The sequence below is a fragment of the Sylvia atricapilla genome, chromosome 1 (genome assembly GCF_009819655.1).
Source record: "Sylvia atricapilla isolate bSylAtr1 chromosome 1, bSylAtr1.pri, whole genome shotgun sequence".
Lineage (NCBI taxonomy): Eukaryota > Metazoa > Chordata > Aves > Passeriformes > Sylviidae > Sylvia > Sylvia atricapilla.
Window position 1 is genome coordinate 101,731,042 of NC_089140.1, and position 15,972 is coordinate 101,747,013.

Below are 15,972 nucleotides of genomic sequence, written 5' to 3' on the forward strand. Positions count from 1 at the left end.
ACAATGTCAGTCAGAGCCCCGAAACTTCCGGGCTGAAAGCATATTTCTATTTTCTGTATAATTAATATATTGTTTTCAGCTCTTTCCTGAGATCTTATACGCTTCAAAGTTAATAAATTGTATTTGGGCAGGATATAATTTCTGCAGATGTTATATTTCTAAAATGTATTTCATGCCACAGGCATAGAGTAAAATCATCAGAGGTTTTTGCTTCCAATGCAACTCCTACAAGATTTTCAGCAGCGGGTTTGTTTTGAGCTGTTAATGGACAGATTAATCTTGGCTGTTTGCATTTAGCTCTAAATTTGAATGATGCCTGTGAAAGGAAATATCTAGTTATTCTTCAGAAATATTGTTGAAATTCTCGTCTATCTGACAGCAGCGGGGATACCCAGGGGATAAATTTCAGTGCTCTTTGTTTCTTTTAGTACCAGACTATGTCGTTGGCTGAGCTGTTTGCTGGAACTTTTCCATTGTGGATCACAAACCAGCATTTTCACTTACATCCTTCTGAGTGTTGAAAGCTACTGTGGCCATACTGGGGCAGTTGTGGGGGGGAACATGCCATTGCCTTCATTAAGGAGGGCAGGGAGGTCTCTACATGCCTTGACCTGTAGCATTTGCACCATTACAGAGATCCAGTCAGATCAGGCAAATGGTGTGATTCCTGCGGCTGTCCTGTGCAGAGCCAGGATCTGGACTTTGACTTGGCAGGTGCCAAGAGGATGGTGCCAAGCTCTTTTTGGTGATGCCCAGTGAAAGGACAAGGAGCAGTGGCCATAAGCTAAAACACAGGAAGTTCCAACCCCAAGGCGAGGAAGAATTTCTTTACACTGAGGGTGGCAGAGCACTGGAACAGGCTGCCCAGGGAAGCTATGGAGTCGCCCTCTCTGGAGATACTGACCTGGACGCAGTCCCGTGTCACCTGCTCAGGGTGACCCTGCTTGGCAAGGGGGTCAGACCATATGATCTCCACAGGTCTCTTCCAACCCTAGAAATTATGGGAATTTCATGATGCTTGTGGGTTCCTTCCAACTCAGGATATTCTATGATTCTGTGATTGTTCTTTCACAGTCAGTCACTGAGGAGACCACAGAAAATCATTCCACATTTGTTCTGGGTACAAATGCAGACGTGCAATACTTTGGTTCTTCGTTTCAGCACATGGCAACCAGCAGGTAATGATGCTGCTCCTACATTAGGCAGCTGCTTTCTATCCTACTGGTCCTGCCTTGCTGGAAGTTTCATGCAGATGAGAGATCTCCAAAGGGGTCTCCATGAATCACTCAATTAGAAGCCTCAGAAGTTTTTTTCTCAAACTCATTCTGATATTGATTGCTACCCCTTTTTCTTGAAGTGAGCTCAGAAGGCGTACATGAGGTGATTCAACAATACCTGCAAATGTCTGCTCTTGTCCATCCGTGCAGGGATGCTGCAGAAGCCTGGCTAAGGTGCTTCAGGGGGAAAGCAACCCAAATCGCCTCCTACCTTGAACCCTTTTGCCCAGATACAGTTCTGTATGTAGCCCATTGTTTCAACAGTGAAGAAGAGAAGCATCTCCAAAGCAAGTATTAAGGCCCTGCTCTTTCTGAGCATTACTTAATTCACAGAACAAAAGTACTGAAGTCTCCAGGAAAGAAGACAAGGTAATGGCACAGTTGCAAACTGCAGATTAAGGCAGCTCTGTTCTAATGTGAAATGTCATTGACCTACTGTGAGAAGCTAGACAAATCACTTAAATTTCTGTTCTCAGTTTCTCTACGTAGATAAATACATAGATACATTTTCCTACATTTTCAAAGGAGTGTTTTGAACTTGGGCTTATTTTACAAAAAGGCTTTGAGAACTTGGAAGGAAAGAAATGAAAAAACTGCAATAAACTGTTATTACTCTAGCTTCACTTTTTAAAAGGCCATTTACAATGTGTTCCTTCCTCACTAACCTCTGTTTTCTTGTTGTTTACGGTGTTTGACAACCGTAATGACTATAGCTGTAAATAGTCAAAAATAGGCTATAAATATCTACAGACTGCAAAGGCAGTTTAAGTGTCTTTCTACTGTTACTCTATTACAAGGATTAGAATTGCCATAGATGCATATGGAAAAAAAAACCTCCACACACGAAGAGGAACCATTCATTCACACAGAAATACACAGGAAGGCTGAAGTAATGGCTTGTGTACTGTCTTGTGTCGACAGACAATTTTTTTTTTGTTAATTACTGTTTAAATTATAAACAAAGGGAACTGAAATACGGCTGCAAACCTTATTATTCTGTTTAACTGCCTCAATCTCTTAATAGGTAACTCTTGTTTTCCTAGGCCAGATGGTTAAAAATTCAAGCACTAGGGAGAAATCTGGACAGATTTAATTTATCAAAACTCCCTGAATCGCTGAGCATGGCTTTGGAACCTTGGCTGTGACATAACATATGTGTGATCCTAAATGTACTTGGGAGTTTAAAGATTTTGTGCCATGCTTCTGGGAAACAAAACAAGCTAGAAGGTTTTCAGTCTTCTTATGCTGACTCCATTTTCTAGCACGGCTCAGTTTGGAGGGCTGCTTATTGCCTTTTTATTATTAATGACGTGGTGGAGACTTACATCCATCAGCGCGGCGTTGATGTAGTTACTGCTTTCCCCATCTATCGTGATGAGGAAAGGCAGGCATCTGTCTGGAGGCAGCACATCCATGCAGCGATTCTTCTCGTGGTTTCGCGGCAGAAGCGCGATGCTGCAGTCCTCGACGCGCAGCGTCGGAGTCACCATATTTAAAGTCTTTCAAAGAGAGTAAACAACGCAACCGAAAAATTAACACAGCACTGAAAGCAACCCAAAATATTTAAGAATAGATCAGCTCAGCATTCAGTTTCAGTGGGAATCAATATGCAGAGAAATGAAAACACATCACAGTCAGCAGGGTTTGGAAGCAGAGAAATCCTGGAAGCATACAATTATGAAAAATAACCTCAAAGACAGCTGCAGAGTAGCCTGCCTTCTGGAGAAAGGACAGTGGAAGGATCGACATACTTCCCTCAAGCAAAAAGAATTATTTTACTACTACCCCACTGCATAATTTTATGATTCAGCATAACTCAGTAGAGATGAGTGACATTTTTTTCCCTTTTTTCCAGTCTTTCCCTCTTAGACCTGTTACAAAATTCATACGGCTATAAAAACTTAAGCAGAAATCTTTAGTATAGCTGAACTCTACAACTTCTAGGCAATGTAAGCCACTACTTACCCTAAATTCCTCTTTGATCTGGCTTGAATTTGTCTGAGGATCTAGTTTATTCATTTCATAGTAAGCAGACCTAACTTGAGAAGCTGGAATAGATGTGTCCCCGCAAAGACAGGCTTCCAGAATGGCATCATGGATGAATACATACTGTTCCTGGTAATGCAATTAAAAATAGATAGTTACTGACATGGATTGCATAGACCATTAGTATTTTGGTAAATAAAACATAGCAACTGATATGGTTGCTACTTTTCTCTTCAGTTTACCAGCACTGAGGCAAGACCAGAAGCAACAACTACAGTTTAAGAAACTTTATCCCACTCATTCAGAAATGAATATATAAAGATTGGTTTAAACTGACTGCAAGTAGTTACAGAAGTGCAGCAACACTCCGTAACAGAACTCAGAATGTTTCTGGTTTCCTCATGCCTCTGGGCAGTTTTGTTGGTGTTTCCATGTTAGGTGAAACTAAGCCTCAGCAAGCTGCACTCCAGAATGAATCCTTCCCAGAGAGGAAACATTCCTGATTTTCCTTGTTTTTAAAGAAACACTGTGAACCTCCAGTGAAGCATAACTGGGCACTTGTTTGGGCAGGAGTTCTTCAGGTTTGTCCGGAGATAATTTTCTGCATGTGATGGAGTAAACTACTTTCTGGAGGCTGCCAACTACAAAATTCCATCTTTATGGGCTGGAAGAGTATTTTTTCTAGCAAAGCAATAATCCGGTAGATGAACAATACCTCTGTCTGCACCATGTTAACTCTCCGGGATCGAAGCTCTCTCACGCAGTTGTAAATGTCTACAACGCCTTCTCGTTCTGCCATATCTAGCATGATGTCAATGACAATGAAGCATCCAGTTCTGCCAGCACCAGCACTGAAGTAGAAGAGCACAGTTAATGTGCAGCAGTGTATTGGAAATGCAAAAAGTGCAAGGGTTCATCTCACAGGTACTTGATCAATTGGACAATTACTGAAACTGAGCTAGGCATTTGCAGGACTTCAGGCTCTATTTTTAAATTTCATTGATATATTGTATATATGTTTGTTTTATATATATAATACATGTATTCTTGTTTACAGTTATTTTTTGAGTAGAGCTCCAGTGGCATCAGCAACCTGTGTGTGAGAATACACAGTGAAGGAGAAGCTAAAGTACATCTTGAGTTTAATACAAACCACAACAGAGAGATTTGTGTTTTACCTACCTGCAGTGAACAACCAGAGGCCCAGCATTTGGTGGACTCTTGGATTTGACCTGCCGTACAAATCCCAGCAGGCCCGTGGCATGGTATGGGACACCATGGTCTGGCCAGCCTGTGAAGTGGAACTGACGTATTTCCCGAATCTCATGAGCACCTCTCTGTTGAAAAGACAAGGGTTGAAATCTTCAAAAGCCTGAGCCTTGCTGAAAAGCATCCACCCCCTACTAACACAATCTGTACAGACTGCTGGAGAGCTTCCTCATAGCAGGAGAGCAAGTTCAAAGGTTAGGTATCAACTGGCTTCAAAGCCTTCCAACAAAATTAAGCAAGTAAGCACAGGATTGGTCAGAAACTTTTAGCAACAAGAGTAATGCTCATCTCTATATTTAAGTACTAGCCTGCTTTGAAAGCTGTGGCCTTAAGATGCATGCCATGATCACAGAACAGGTCAGCAGCAAGGCTGAACACAGAGTACAGATGACTTTTTTTTTGCTGTTGACTTCAGGAAGCTACAACTTCAGCATGATTTTCCTTATGGTTTGTCTCCTTCATTGTCTGAAAGAAAAGGCCGAATAATAGGAAACTTTTTTGCACCTTCTATCATAGGGGTCATGTTTGTAGCCCTCCACATGGTCACCCTTCTGGTGATTTGCCACAGTCTACACAAGGATGTAGTGAGACAGGTATGAAAGCTGATTGTGTAAGTAATTTCTCATGTGACTCTGGGGAGCAGTCTGGATATTAGAAGTGTGTACGCTAAGTTTTATTTTCTTACTGTTTGTATTTTCCTTTCCCCCTCTAAAAACGCAGCTGCCAGTTTTTTAGTCCCATTATAAATCCACAGACTGGAGGCCATCATGCATAGTGCATAAGCAAACAGCAAAATTATGACACATCATGTCTAGGCTGGACTAAATGTGAACAATATTAGTAACTGGTAGTTTATAGCTTTTCTTCTTAAAGATGTATTTCCTGTCTTGAGCTGGTTTGCATATAAAAGGTTTCATTCTCTTCGAATAATAAGTAATATAAGCTTCTTAATTTACTGCTATTATGCACTAGTCTGGGATTTTCACTGGTGGAGCGGTTTTGGACATGCCAGTGCTACAGGACTAAAGAGGACTTAGTGTATGTTGGAGCCTTTGCTGCTCAGACAGAACAGGCTGGGGGTCTGTGGAGACAGCGCATCTGCTCGGAGGAATATCTCATCTCCCCTGGAAACTGACACAAAAAGGCAGGCAAGGGAGAGGATTAAGAGCAAATGAGGCAGTGGTGTGGACTGAGGAGATCACACTCCTGAAACAGAAATGACCTTATATCCTAAAAACCAATTTTAAACCATACTGAAATCCAGGAATAGACAAAACAATTTGAATTTTAGGACAGTCTAGCAAACACTTTCAAATACAGCTTGGTCCCTGCTCTCTGGGGATTTTGGAGTGTATTAGTTAACACATCTCTGCTACCATAAGCAAGGCCTTCAACTCTGTACATAGCTCTGCTTAGGAGAAGGTAGTCTCTCAAAAACTTTTGTATTGCTTGTAACAACTGCCTGTGACCCTCAAAGAAACAAAGATCCCATAGAAAAAAGCAATGCCATGACGATACAAGCTGAGGCCTGAAGTGAACACCCCATACAAATTCTTCATGCTGTATACAGCTGAGATGTTCAAAATCACTTTACAAAAGACAAACTTCCCCTCCAAAGCAATGTGCCTGGCTGCTACACAGATCAGGTTATGTCCCGTACATCTTCTGCCTTAGCTGTGAAAAGGCTGTCTGTCAGGCTGACTGCATTTTTGTCTGTCATTGTTAACAGCTACTTAGGAAAGGTTTTGCATATAGGATACTTTCACAATGAGTTTTCTTATTATATCTACAAAGGAATGATTTTTATATCTAGCTTTCGTGCTGGTTTCTAAACCCAAAATAGCACACAACTGCATGAATCATAAAAGCATATGTTCAGCTGGTAAAGACTATACAGCTGAAACAAACAGAAAATGGTGTACACTGCTAAACCCTAGGATGTTAAAAAATTCTACAAAGACCTTATGCTGCTGCTGTATGTTACTATTCATGTATGACTTATTAATCTGAGTTAACTCTTGTGCTGTAAAGAAACTGCTTCAAAGGAACTGCTTATTCACACAATGCAAAGCATATCTAGGAAACAGTCTTTAAAATCAGACTGCACTTTTGGGTTCAATTTTCTCAGCATTATTCCCCCTCTATTCAATATCCACTAAAAAAACCAAAAGAAACCCCAAACCCTGAAGTAAGTGATCAATTTATCTTCAAGCAAATCAGCTTCTAAATTGTACTTTATGAGCAGGTATGAGATGTTCATGAACAAACAGAAAGGACAGTGAGAAGGGACTAGAGGTCTTTAAGAATTTGATCCCTCTGATTTTCTGGACATCTGTGAGGGAGCTGCAGGCTGCAATTAGATCTTCCTTACCCCTCCTCCTCATCTCGACCACAATGGATGAGGCCAGTTCTCTTAACTCTGCCCTTGCAGTTCAGATGTGCTAAATCTTAAATCATTCTGTATTTCAGACGCTACGCCCAGAAGTCACCCTGTACTGACACAGGGGATTAGGCCACCTAAGGCACAGAACTCTGCAATTTTTCCTGTTGAATTACTAAAGTTCCTGTTAGTGAAATCTGCAAGTCCTTTGGAAAGGAGGCTCCAATGTTAATTGAAAGGCTCCACCCTTCAATTAGGATTATCTGCATGTTTAGTTAGGGTGCTCCCTGTCTCATCATGCACTTTTGACTTAGGGAAGGTGAAAAGTATCAATCTCAGTACATCAAAAATATAAAGTTGAGAGAATTACGGTGAAAGAGATGTACAGACTTGATGTTCCAGTACCATGGGAGGAGTTAAAAAATACGGAAAATAGAGTAAAAACAAATGTACTTTTCTCAAACTACAGTGACACTGCTTTTAGAGGCTCACTGAAAAACTACCAACTATTAAAAAGTAGCATCTAAAAGAAATCTTTTCAGATGGAGATTTTTAAAATGAAATAAAATGTTTAGTGCCTTTTATCTCTATCTGTTCTAATGCACTTATTCAAGACAGTTTGGTTATGTTCAACTGTAAAATCCTCTAGGTCTTTTCTTCAGTCCCAGTTAAGAAGTGAAAAGCTAACATCAAAGCATGAGCTTAAAATTTGCAGAATAGAAATCAACCAGTGCTTCATCTACTTCAAAGTGTAGCCAACGTTTCTCATCTGTTTATTAAAAATACCTAAATGCAAGGAAACAACAGGCTTGAGTGAGTTCAGTACACAGTATATGTATAGTAGTAAACATGACATAATATTTCAATTCATTCAAGCCACGTAATTCTATTAGCATTACCCTCAGGTTGCTGTATTGATGCATATTTAAGTGTAAGATCGAAGAATAAAACAGGAAAAACCCCTAATTCCTTTGTTCCTCTGGATGTGTGTACAGAGACCCTATGGGGCAGCCTTTTTTGGCAGTTTCAGGTGCCTGGGTGCAGGATTCTTTGATGCTAAATATTATGTTCCTCAAACCCATAAATGAACACTATTGCATCGTTAGAGAGAACCAATAAATCATGGGTACTTCAACTAAATGAAAAGAAGCTTTCTAAGCTAATTACTTGAAAATCTACTCATGGCGATGGAGCATTACTTCGGTGTCCCATTAGGAATAGCTAGTCTTACCAAGGAGGCCCTTGGTGTTCTGCAACTCAAATGGGTCCTGATACATAAAATTAAAACATTTCTGTCCTTTAATGAACTCTGAATTAAACTGCTGAATTGACACAAAAGGCATGGTACACTTCACCACTGACCGACCCTGCCTGTTCTTGCTTTCAAGCGAGCACCTTATTTGTTATTTGTATGTTTTCCATATATTGCATCTGGGGAGCTGCAAGTTCTACAAGCTACAAAGCACCAAACAAATGCGTGGCATTATTCTAACAAACAGTAATACAACACACTGATTGGAACTCTACATGTAAGGACTGATTCCACATGAAAAAGGAAATTGCCTTGAGAAGAACAGTAATTTGTTACAATTCTGTCTCTGCAAACCAGGCACACCCCAGCCCAACAGACAACCGTATTCTCCACCAGACTTCTGAATAATGTTGCATGCAGCCTCTGGTACAGAGAGAAAATGATTGTGGGGAACGCAAGATGGGAAAGCAGCACAAATGTGTTTTTCAATTGATTGCTGGGAGGGAGGCTTCGATTTCTCCTAGGCAAGGAACATCACTTTTTTTAACTCAGACAGGGGCCAACAGTGATGAAAAGCACAGAACAGTTGCTGCATTTGAAGAGGAAAAACACAGATTACCATAAGAGGGCGGCAGTCGTTTACCCAAAATACCTACAAACCCAAACCCAGGATGTCAGTCAAAATATTTAACTTTCCCTTGTTGAATCTGCATGTAAGTTACTTTGGCAGATATCACTGTATTTAAGAAACTGAATTTGGAAACTTACCTTTTCTACAGCAAATGTTCGAATCACATATTCAGCCAGCAGCTCTGTTTCTATTAGGGTAACTTTAATGTCTTTATATATCTCTGTGTCATCTGGCCAGTATTTGCAGCATTTGACCTTTAAAAGATAGAGAAGAAATTAAGGTTCATTTATTTTAGAAGGCTCATACAGAAGCCATTTTTGATTCTGTGCAATGATTTCTGATTTAAAGTGCAATCATGCACTAAACAGTCACATTTTCTGCATGTGGAAATGCTTAAATGTTTGAGGGACATTGCATTTTCTCTTCTTAAGACAGCTTTCAGAGTTGCCCATGAGCTTTGTGTTGTGCTTAGTGAAGTAAGGCAAATTTGTTAGGAGCACAAAGGATGTTCATACCTGCACAGTTCAGTGATGGTAACTGTTCATTTCCTGTGCTTTCCAGAGCAGAGTGTGCCCAGAGGGTAAAATACCACCAAAAGCTTTTCCCTCAACCTCTACTTGTTGATTTGCCTTTAAAAATATCATTCTACCTCCTAAAATAAAAGTGTTTTGCGGACAGGATGGAGACCTCATTGCAGTTCACAGTTTCCTCACGAGGGGAAGAAGAGGGGTAGCCACTGATCTCTTCTCTATGGTGACCGGTGACCAGTGACAGGACCGAGGGAATGGCCTGAAGCTGTGTCAGGGGAGGTTTAAGTTGGGTATCAGGAAAAGGCTTTTCACCCAGAGGGTGTTAAGGCACTGGAACAGGCTCCCAAGTGAAGTGGTCACAGCACCAACCTGACAAGAGTTCAAGAAGTGTTTGGACACTGCTCTCAGGCACATGGTGTGACTCTTCAGGATGGTGCTGTGCAGGGCCAAGAGCTGGACTTCTATGATCCTTGTGGATTCCTTCTAACTCAAGATATTTATTGTATGATTCTCAAGATATTTATTGTAGGATTCTCTGTTTTTAGAAAAGCACCTGTTTTCTCAGATTAACTTTCCAAAGGAACTGATGAGAGGTCAAATATCAAAACTCAATGTTTGATGTCAAGAGCTGAGGCTTATGCCCGGGTTTTAAATACTATAACTCTGCATAGCTTAACTACTAATTCACTGGATAACTCCAAACATTATGGGCAGGATTCATTTCACTCAGCTCAACCTAAACTGCTGTTTTTTAAAAGTGGGTGGTTTGAGGAATGTATATGACCATGTAGATAGCTGACAGACTTAAGAATTTTCTCCTCCTTCCCATTTGTGTGGACAAAGTGGTGGGCTGGGAAGCTAACACATTACTTACATCTCTCTCTTACTCTGCTTTATCATGGTAATGGCTATGCTATCACCACAGCATCTGGCCATCATCCAGTAGTGCAGTACGTGCTAGGAGTGGCATCTGTTATACATCTGCTGCATGAAACAGTTTCTTTCCTTCTCCCACCAAAGGGAAAATTTAAAATTGATCTTTCAATACATGTAAATCTAGTTTACCTAAAAATGCACTTAAATGAGTCAGGTAAAAAACTCGAGCACTTTAAATATTCAATGGAAAACTCACAGAAAAAAAATTAAACTTCACAGCTGGTAAGAGTATTTCTCAAATCTATTTTCACACAAAAATATTTGGATTACTACCACGTTTAATCCCGAGCAAAAGGTAAAACAGATGAACATGTGTATAAGCATGTAGTGAAAACTGCAATGCAGGATTCAAATTATTTATTTATACAAATTCCATGTTTAATATAGAAAAGATTATGCAGGAAGTCAAACCCTATGCTGTCAAGAAGAAGAAGAAGAAATTACATTTTCTTAAGCATTTTTTCCAGAATGGAGCTGATAATTGTGTACAATCCTTCTTTACTGTCTGTATGGATGGGAGGTTTTGCCACATCACAGTAGTGACATTGGCTGATAAAATAAAAAAGTTTGTCCAGGCAGGGTCATTAGTTCTGGCCCTTTTTCTAACTCATTAGCAGGATAAAATTTAAACCTGAATAGAATGGAGTGAAGGGCTGGTAAAACAGAGCCCCACATCAGAATCCTCTTCAGAGAAAAAGAGTAGCCTGGTCAGAACCCCTGGCTCCTAGCCACAAAATTATACAAGCATCCTAACACCTTGTTTCTGCTTACACAGCTGATGGAAAGCTCCTAGAGCAGAGATAGAGTTCAGGTAGCTTTATAAGCAGGTTTTTATTTATTTTCCTGTGCTTGTCTTCAGACCTGGTAACCGCATTAGTATTGGCTAGAAAAATTCTTTATAGTCTTCACATTTCATCTGGTATTAAGGGTGGTTTCAGGATGACTGGCAACACCAGAGCTCCCTTCCACGGAGAGAGGCTTGGAGCTGGGACCCTGGACAGTGCTCAGCTCTCCTGTAACAGGGCAAGGGTACCAAGACTGCCGTCCCCACTCTCAAGAGCCAGAAAGCTGACAGGGTGCCAGAGAGGAGGAGAGGGATTCCATGAGCCAAGGACCAAGCTGAGGGCCGTTCCTAGGATCTCTAACAACAGGATCTCTGACGAATTCATCTCTAATTCATCCCTAAAACGTATCTATCCACTGTAAGCAATGAACAAACATTTCAAAAGCATTAAACATTGTTGCAAGCAGTTTAGTAGTTACTGCTGCTACCTATTGTTGCATCTACTTGATATTTATTCAGATCTTATCATGTTCAGATGTATTTCCAAAAGCCCTCTCATAGAAGCTAAGTGAAAAACATTGAATGCTCATTGTTTTGTCTGTGTTGTTAAAATAATCCAGAAAATTCACATTGTTCAAATCCCTCAGGCCAGCAGGCTGACCCTTTTATAGTCATCGCCAGAAGCTCTTTGAAACAGGGTTTTCCCACCTATGGCTAAGACGACTTTTTGACTCTTCATGAAGAGTGGGAGAATTCACACAGCCTCTGGGCTGGAGCAACATACTGACAACCCCTTCTCTGGAGCTGATTCCCTTTTGCTGCCTGTTCACGTATCCGTTCCATAGGTGGAACCTGAACCACACGGAGAGGGCCAATGCACATAGGAAGGGAGCAGCTGCGGCCGTGATCCCAGGCACAGCACTGCTCATCAGCACGCCTCTTTGTTGCTAACTTTAGCCTTGTTTCTTTCTGATGGGTGCCTGCCATCCTTGAAACAGCTCTAGTTTAGCAAAATAAACAGTCAGGGGGGAGGAGGGGGGAAGGGGGAGAGCAACCTTGGCTGAATAAAATTGCCTGTTTTTTAACTTGGTAAGTTCAGACTGTCTGGATTACGGCTAAGAACTAAGGACAATTCGGAAAGACTGATTTAGAAGAGCACAGTCCCCATGCTTTTATGCCTCAACTGCTGGATTTGACTCCACTCTTTTTTAAACCTTATTTAAGATAATACAGTGGAATAATTAGGGGAGCACTGGGAGATGTTGCACAGAAGTTATAGCCTTTTGTGCCTCCTGCAGCTTGGACCCGCCAGGGATTTCTTACTCTGCTGCACAGGGGATTTTGGGCACGGAGCAGACTGGAGCTGAGCAGAAGGATCCATGACAACACAATTTCCTGAAAACTCTCCCAAGTGGAATAGGGGTGGTAAAAGCCATGGGAACCATGCCAGAATTCAGTCAGAGCCACAGACCAGCTGATGATTCACTCTCTAGCAGAGGAAAAAAGACCCAAACCCAACTTTATTTTAATTTAGGCTTTTCTCCTACTTTTGGCTCTTGTTCTGTAATGCTCTGCATGTGCTGAGCTCTGGACCTGAGAACTTCATGGACTCCTGGTGAACCAAAAGTCAAGTAAATACTTAAAGATCCATCTCCCATCTCCTCTAGGACCACCCAGACAAATGCAAAGGTGTCTTAAAGACAGAAGTAGATTAAGTACTGTAAATAATCACCTTTATAAATGCTTACTGGATCAGGGCCTTTATTTGTACAAGAAAAGACAATTGCAACAAAATAGAATATGGTTTTACTCATTAAATATGAGAAACACTGCTGGTAGCATATGTTCATTTTTTCTTTTTAGCATGGCTTCAGCTACCACAACTTGACGAATCTTTTCCATTTTATAAACATTTGGTACGTGTTTTACAAAAAAGCCTTACTAACAGAAGGTTTAACTAAATAATTGATACATGATTCCAGAACTGAATATTAAACGCACTAGATCTTTTCTTTCCACATAGTTGCTACCATAACAGTAAATATCATCCTCAAAGCAGAAAACATAATTTTGAAATCTCATCTGAGCAGAATTATAATTGAGAGTTTGTTCACATACACCCCACATTTATATCCTACCAACATGCCAAAAAATACAGATGTTCATCACAAGATGAGATAAAAGGATGATTGCCAGAGACATAATGAAAATGCTCTGGTTTAATCTATTCATCCCAAGGTACACTGTCCAATTGTTTCAAACATGTTTATTTTACTAATAATTTTAGAAATTTGGAGAAGAGAATTATCTACTTCCACTCTCTAGTTCCATCTCCCAGTAAAATAGTCTAACGTGTGAGAATTAGAATTAAAAATGAAGGTGGAAAGTTGTTGTTGCTAGTTCTAAATATAACAAACAATGTAGGCTGTGGATGGCTAATGAACACCAATTGTGACTTCCAAAGGTGTATATTTAACCACTTGGCAATGTGACACAAGTAGCTAAAGGCAGTAGGAAAGTCAGGACAGTAATTCATTTACCCAGAATTTTGGAATAGGAGTACTATTACAGACTTAATATGTGAGTTGGCTGTGAAATACAGCCCATACAGAACAGTTTAAATAACACTGATTATTCAAAGTTTCCAATTTCCTTTGATTCTGAAATATTCTTAGCACAAGGGTGATATAACTGACTATGCCCTGCATGGATTGTCATTACTGAAGAGTAGTATTATACATTCTAATTTAAAATTAATCCTGAACTAAGTAATGATGATAAGTCAGACATAAATTTTGAAGTGAAACCTCTTGGCTATAAAATGAAACAGCCAACCATGCTCACTGATAAAATTTTTAACAGGTTTTACAGATATAGCTCAGATAACAGATACCTCAATTTGGCTGAGTTCAGCTAAAATAGGTATTTTTATTTAAATACTTTTCAAACAAAAAATGTATTACGATATAAGAATATTTTATATGTTATAAAACAACCTTTGACAGGAGATAAACCCCCAGTCTTCCTTTTTTTTCATTTTCTTCTGTTTGCTTTTGAGCAAGTCTGTTATTAGCTTTGTACTTCATTCTACAGTTTTCTAAAGGAGGAGTGGAACACTATTGAGAAATGCAATATTTGAGATACTGTTTAGCACCATGAGATGAATGTGTCTCTGTGAAATCAGCCAGAAGACTTTACGTTGTTCACAGCTGCCAGGGTGGAGAAGAGAGGTCTCCATAACTTTTACTAGCTTAACTTCTTCCAGGGCCGACCCAAAGCTGACTTTATTCTCCACTTTCTGCTGCCCTAAGTTGCCCCAGTATTGCAGCCCTAACTTGCCTGGTGGGTGCTTCTGGTGCCCTGGTGGGTCCAGAAGAGTTGGCTTTCTGGGTGTGCCCAGCAGCAGCCAGAAACAAAGGCTTTCCACCTGACAAAATGACTGTGATTCCTTTGTTCTTAAGACTCAGGTATTCTGTTATCATGCCATCAACCTGGCAGAGTGGGTTAGATGAAATTAAGATGACAGGCCAAACCCGTGGTGTGGCCTCCCTTTGACCATAAAGAAGATTTGGTCTAGAAGAGTTGCTTTAGGGTAAGGCAATCCAAGTAAAGTTGTTACAGTGTTCCTGCCTCCACTGTTAATACCAATAGAGGAATATGGATTGTCTCTGCTTCATTGCTTACGTTTAGGTAATTTTGTGCACCTCGGTACAGCCCTCAAAGAAGAAAGGCTGAGCACAGAACACATGAGAAGAGTGGTCCCATGCCAGGATGAAGGATGGTTAGCTGAAACTCCTCAAAGCCAGTCTTCATTCCTGACACAACTGTGAAATCATGGCCCTAGTTCTCAGATCCTGTGCTCCAAGGACCCGATGTGCCTGCATCGAGCAGCACAGCCTGCGCTCTGAACCATGCTTCCATTCCAAGAGCAGAATCACGCCATTAGCTGGGTACAGAGCACCACCTACGTAGTGGATTGCCTTCTGGCTCTAAAAGCTGATCATCTGATGTTAGCTCAGATAGCTCTACATGTTACTTTACTGGGTAAAGTAAAACTGTGTCAGTGCCTCCAGGATACTTCTCCCTTCATAGAGAGACTGAGAGATAATTTCAAGAGACTGCTGAGGTGAGGAGATTTGCAGTTATGAAGCCAGTTTTCTAGCCCTCACATTTCAAGTAAGAACCTGAAGCCAGCCCTCTTGGCGAACTGCACCTAAAGTTGCATCCTACACCTTGGTGGCACTTCAGTTAGTCCAGCAAAGGAGTCAGTGCATTTGTGTATCCGTAAACCTCTTTTGTTAGTTTCTCAAAGTGAATTATCTCAATTGGATTAGTGAGCATTAAGATATTAATCTGTGTTGATTAACATTCTTTGAAACATAGCTTTTACTAGAGATGAGAATATAACAAAACACTGAGAGCTGAACCCATGTCTGCTCTGCATGACACGGGACAGTGCTGAATGTCTCCAGCTTGATGTTTTGTTTCAATGATGCTAACATTGCTAACCTGGGCACGTATTTTTTTAAAAATTGCAAAGAGTCCTTCCTTCTCTTTCCTGAAGAATGACAAACTAAATTTTCCTTAAGGGCTTCTTCTCTACTAATTATAATACAGTAATGTAAACTTGTTAATTCTGGCTAAAAATCTAGAAAGATGAAATCTGTTCTGATGACTAGAATGGTTCACTGACTTGAAAGATCAACAATAGTTTTAAATTTTCATTGGTTTTCTGTTTTTCTCATTGATATTCTATAAAAGTATCTAAGTCCTCTACCCAAAAGGAGATACTGGGATTACAACAAAAGTATAACAGTAGAATCTAATACCTTGTGCTTATGTACCATAAGCACAAGTCCCATTTTTGGGGGGTAAACTAGATTAGGAAAAAATTTTGGTGGATGGGGAAGGATGCTGTTTATAGGTT

The 15,972-nt window shown here is 40.4% G+C and overlaps 1 protein-coding gene across 7 annotated transcripts in view; it reads right to left on the minus strand.

Annotated features, from left to right (window-relative positions):
- The window catches only part of PTPRM (protein tyrosine phosphatase receptor type M), a 440,879-nt gene that overhangs the window by 12,664 nt on the left and 412,243 nt on the right, over positions 1 to 15,972 (minus strand). For all 7 annotated transcript variants that reach the window (XM_066329240.1, XM_066329214.1, XM_066329205.1 and 4 more), the window contains 5 exons: positions 8,933 to 9,049; positions 4,446 to 4,600; positions 3,979 to 4,114; positions 3,243 to 3,392; positions 2,603 to 2,776 (listed from right to left, as the gene is read on the minus strand). In XM_066329240.1, the coding sequence (XP_066185337.1) occupies positions 2,603 to 2,776; positions 3,243 to 3,392; positions 3,979 to 4,114; positions 4,446 to 4,600; positions 8,933 to 9,049 (732 nt within the window). The remainder of the gene's footprint in view (positions 1 to 2,602; positions 2,777 to 3,242; positions 3,393 to 3,978; positions 4,115 to 4,445; positions 4,601 to 8,932; positions 9,050 to 15,972) is intronic.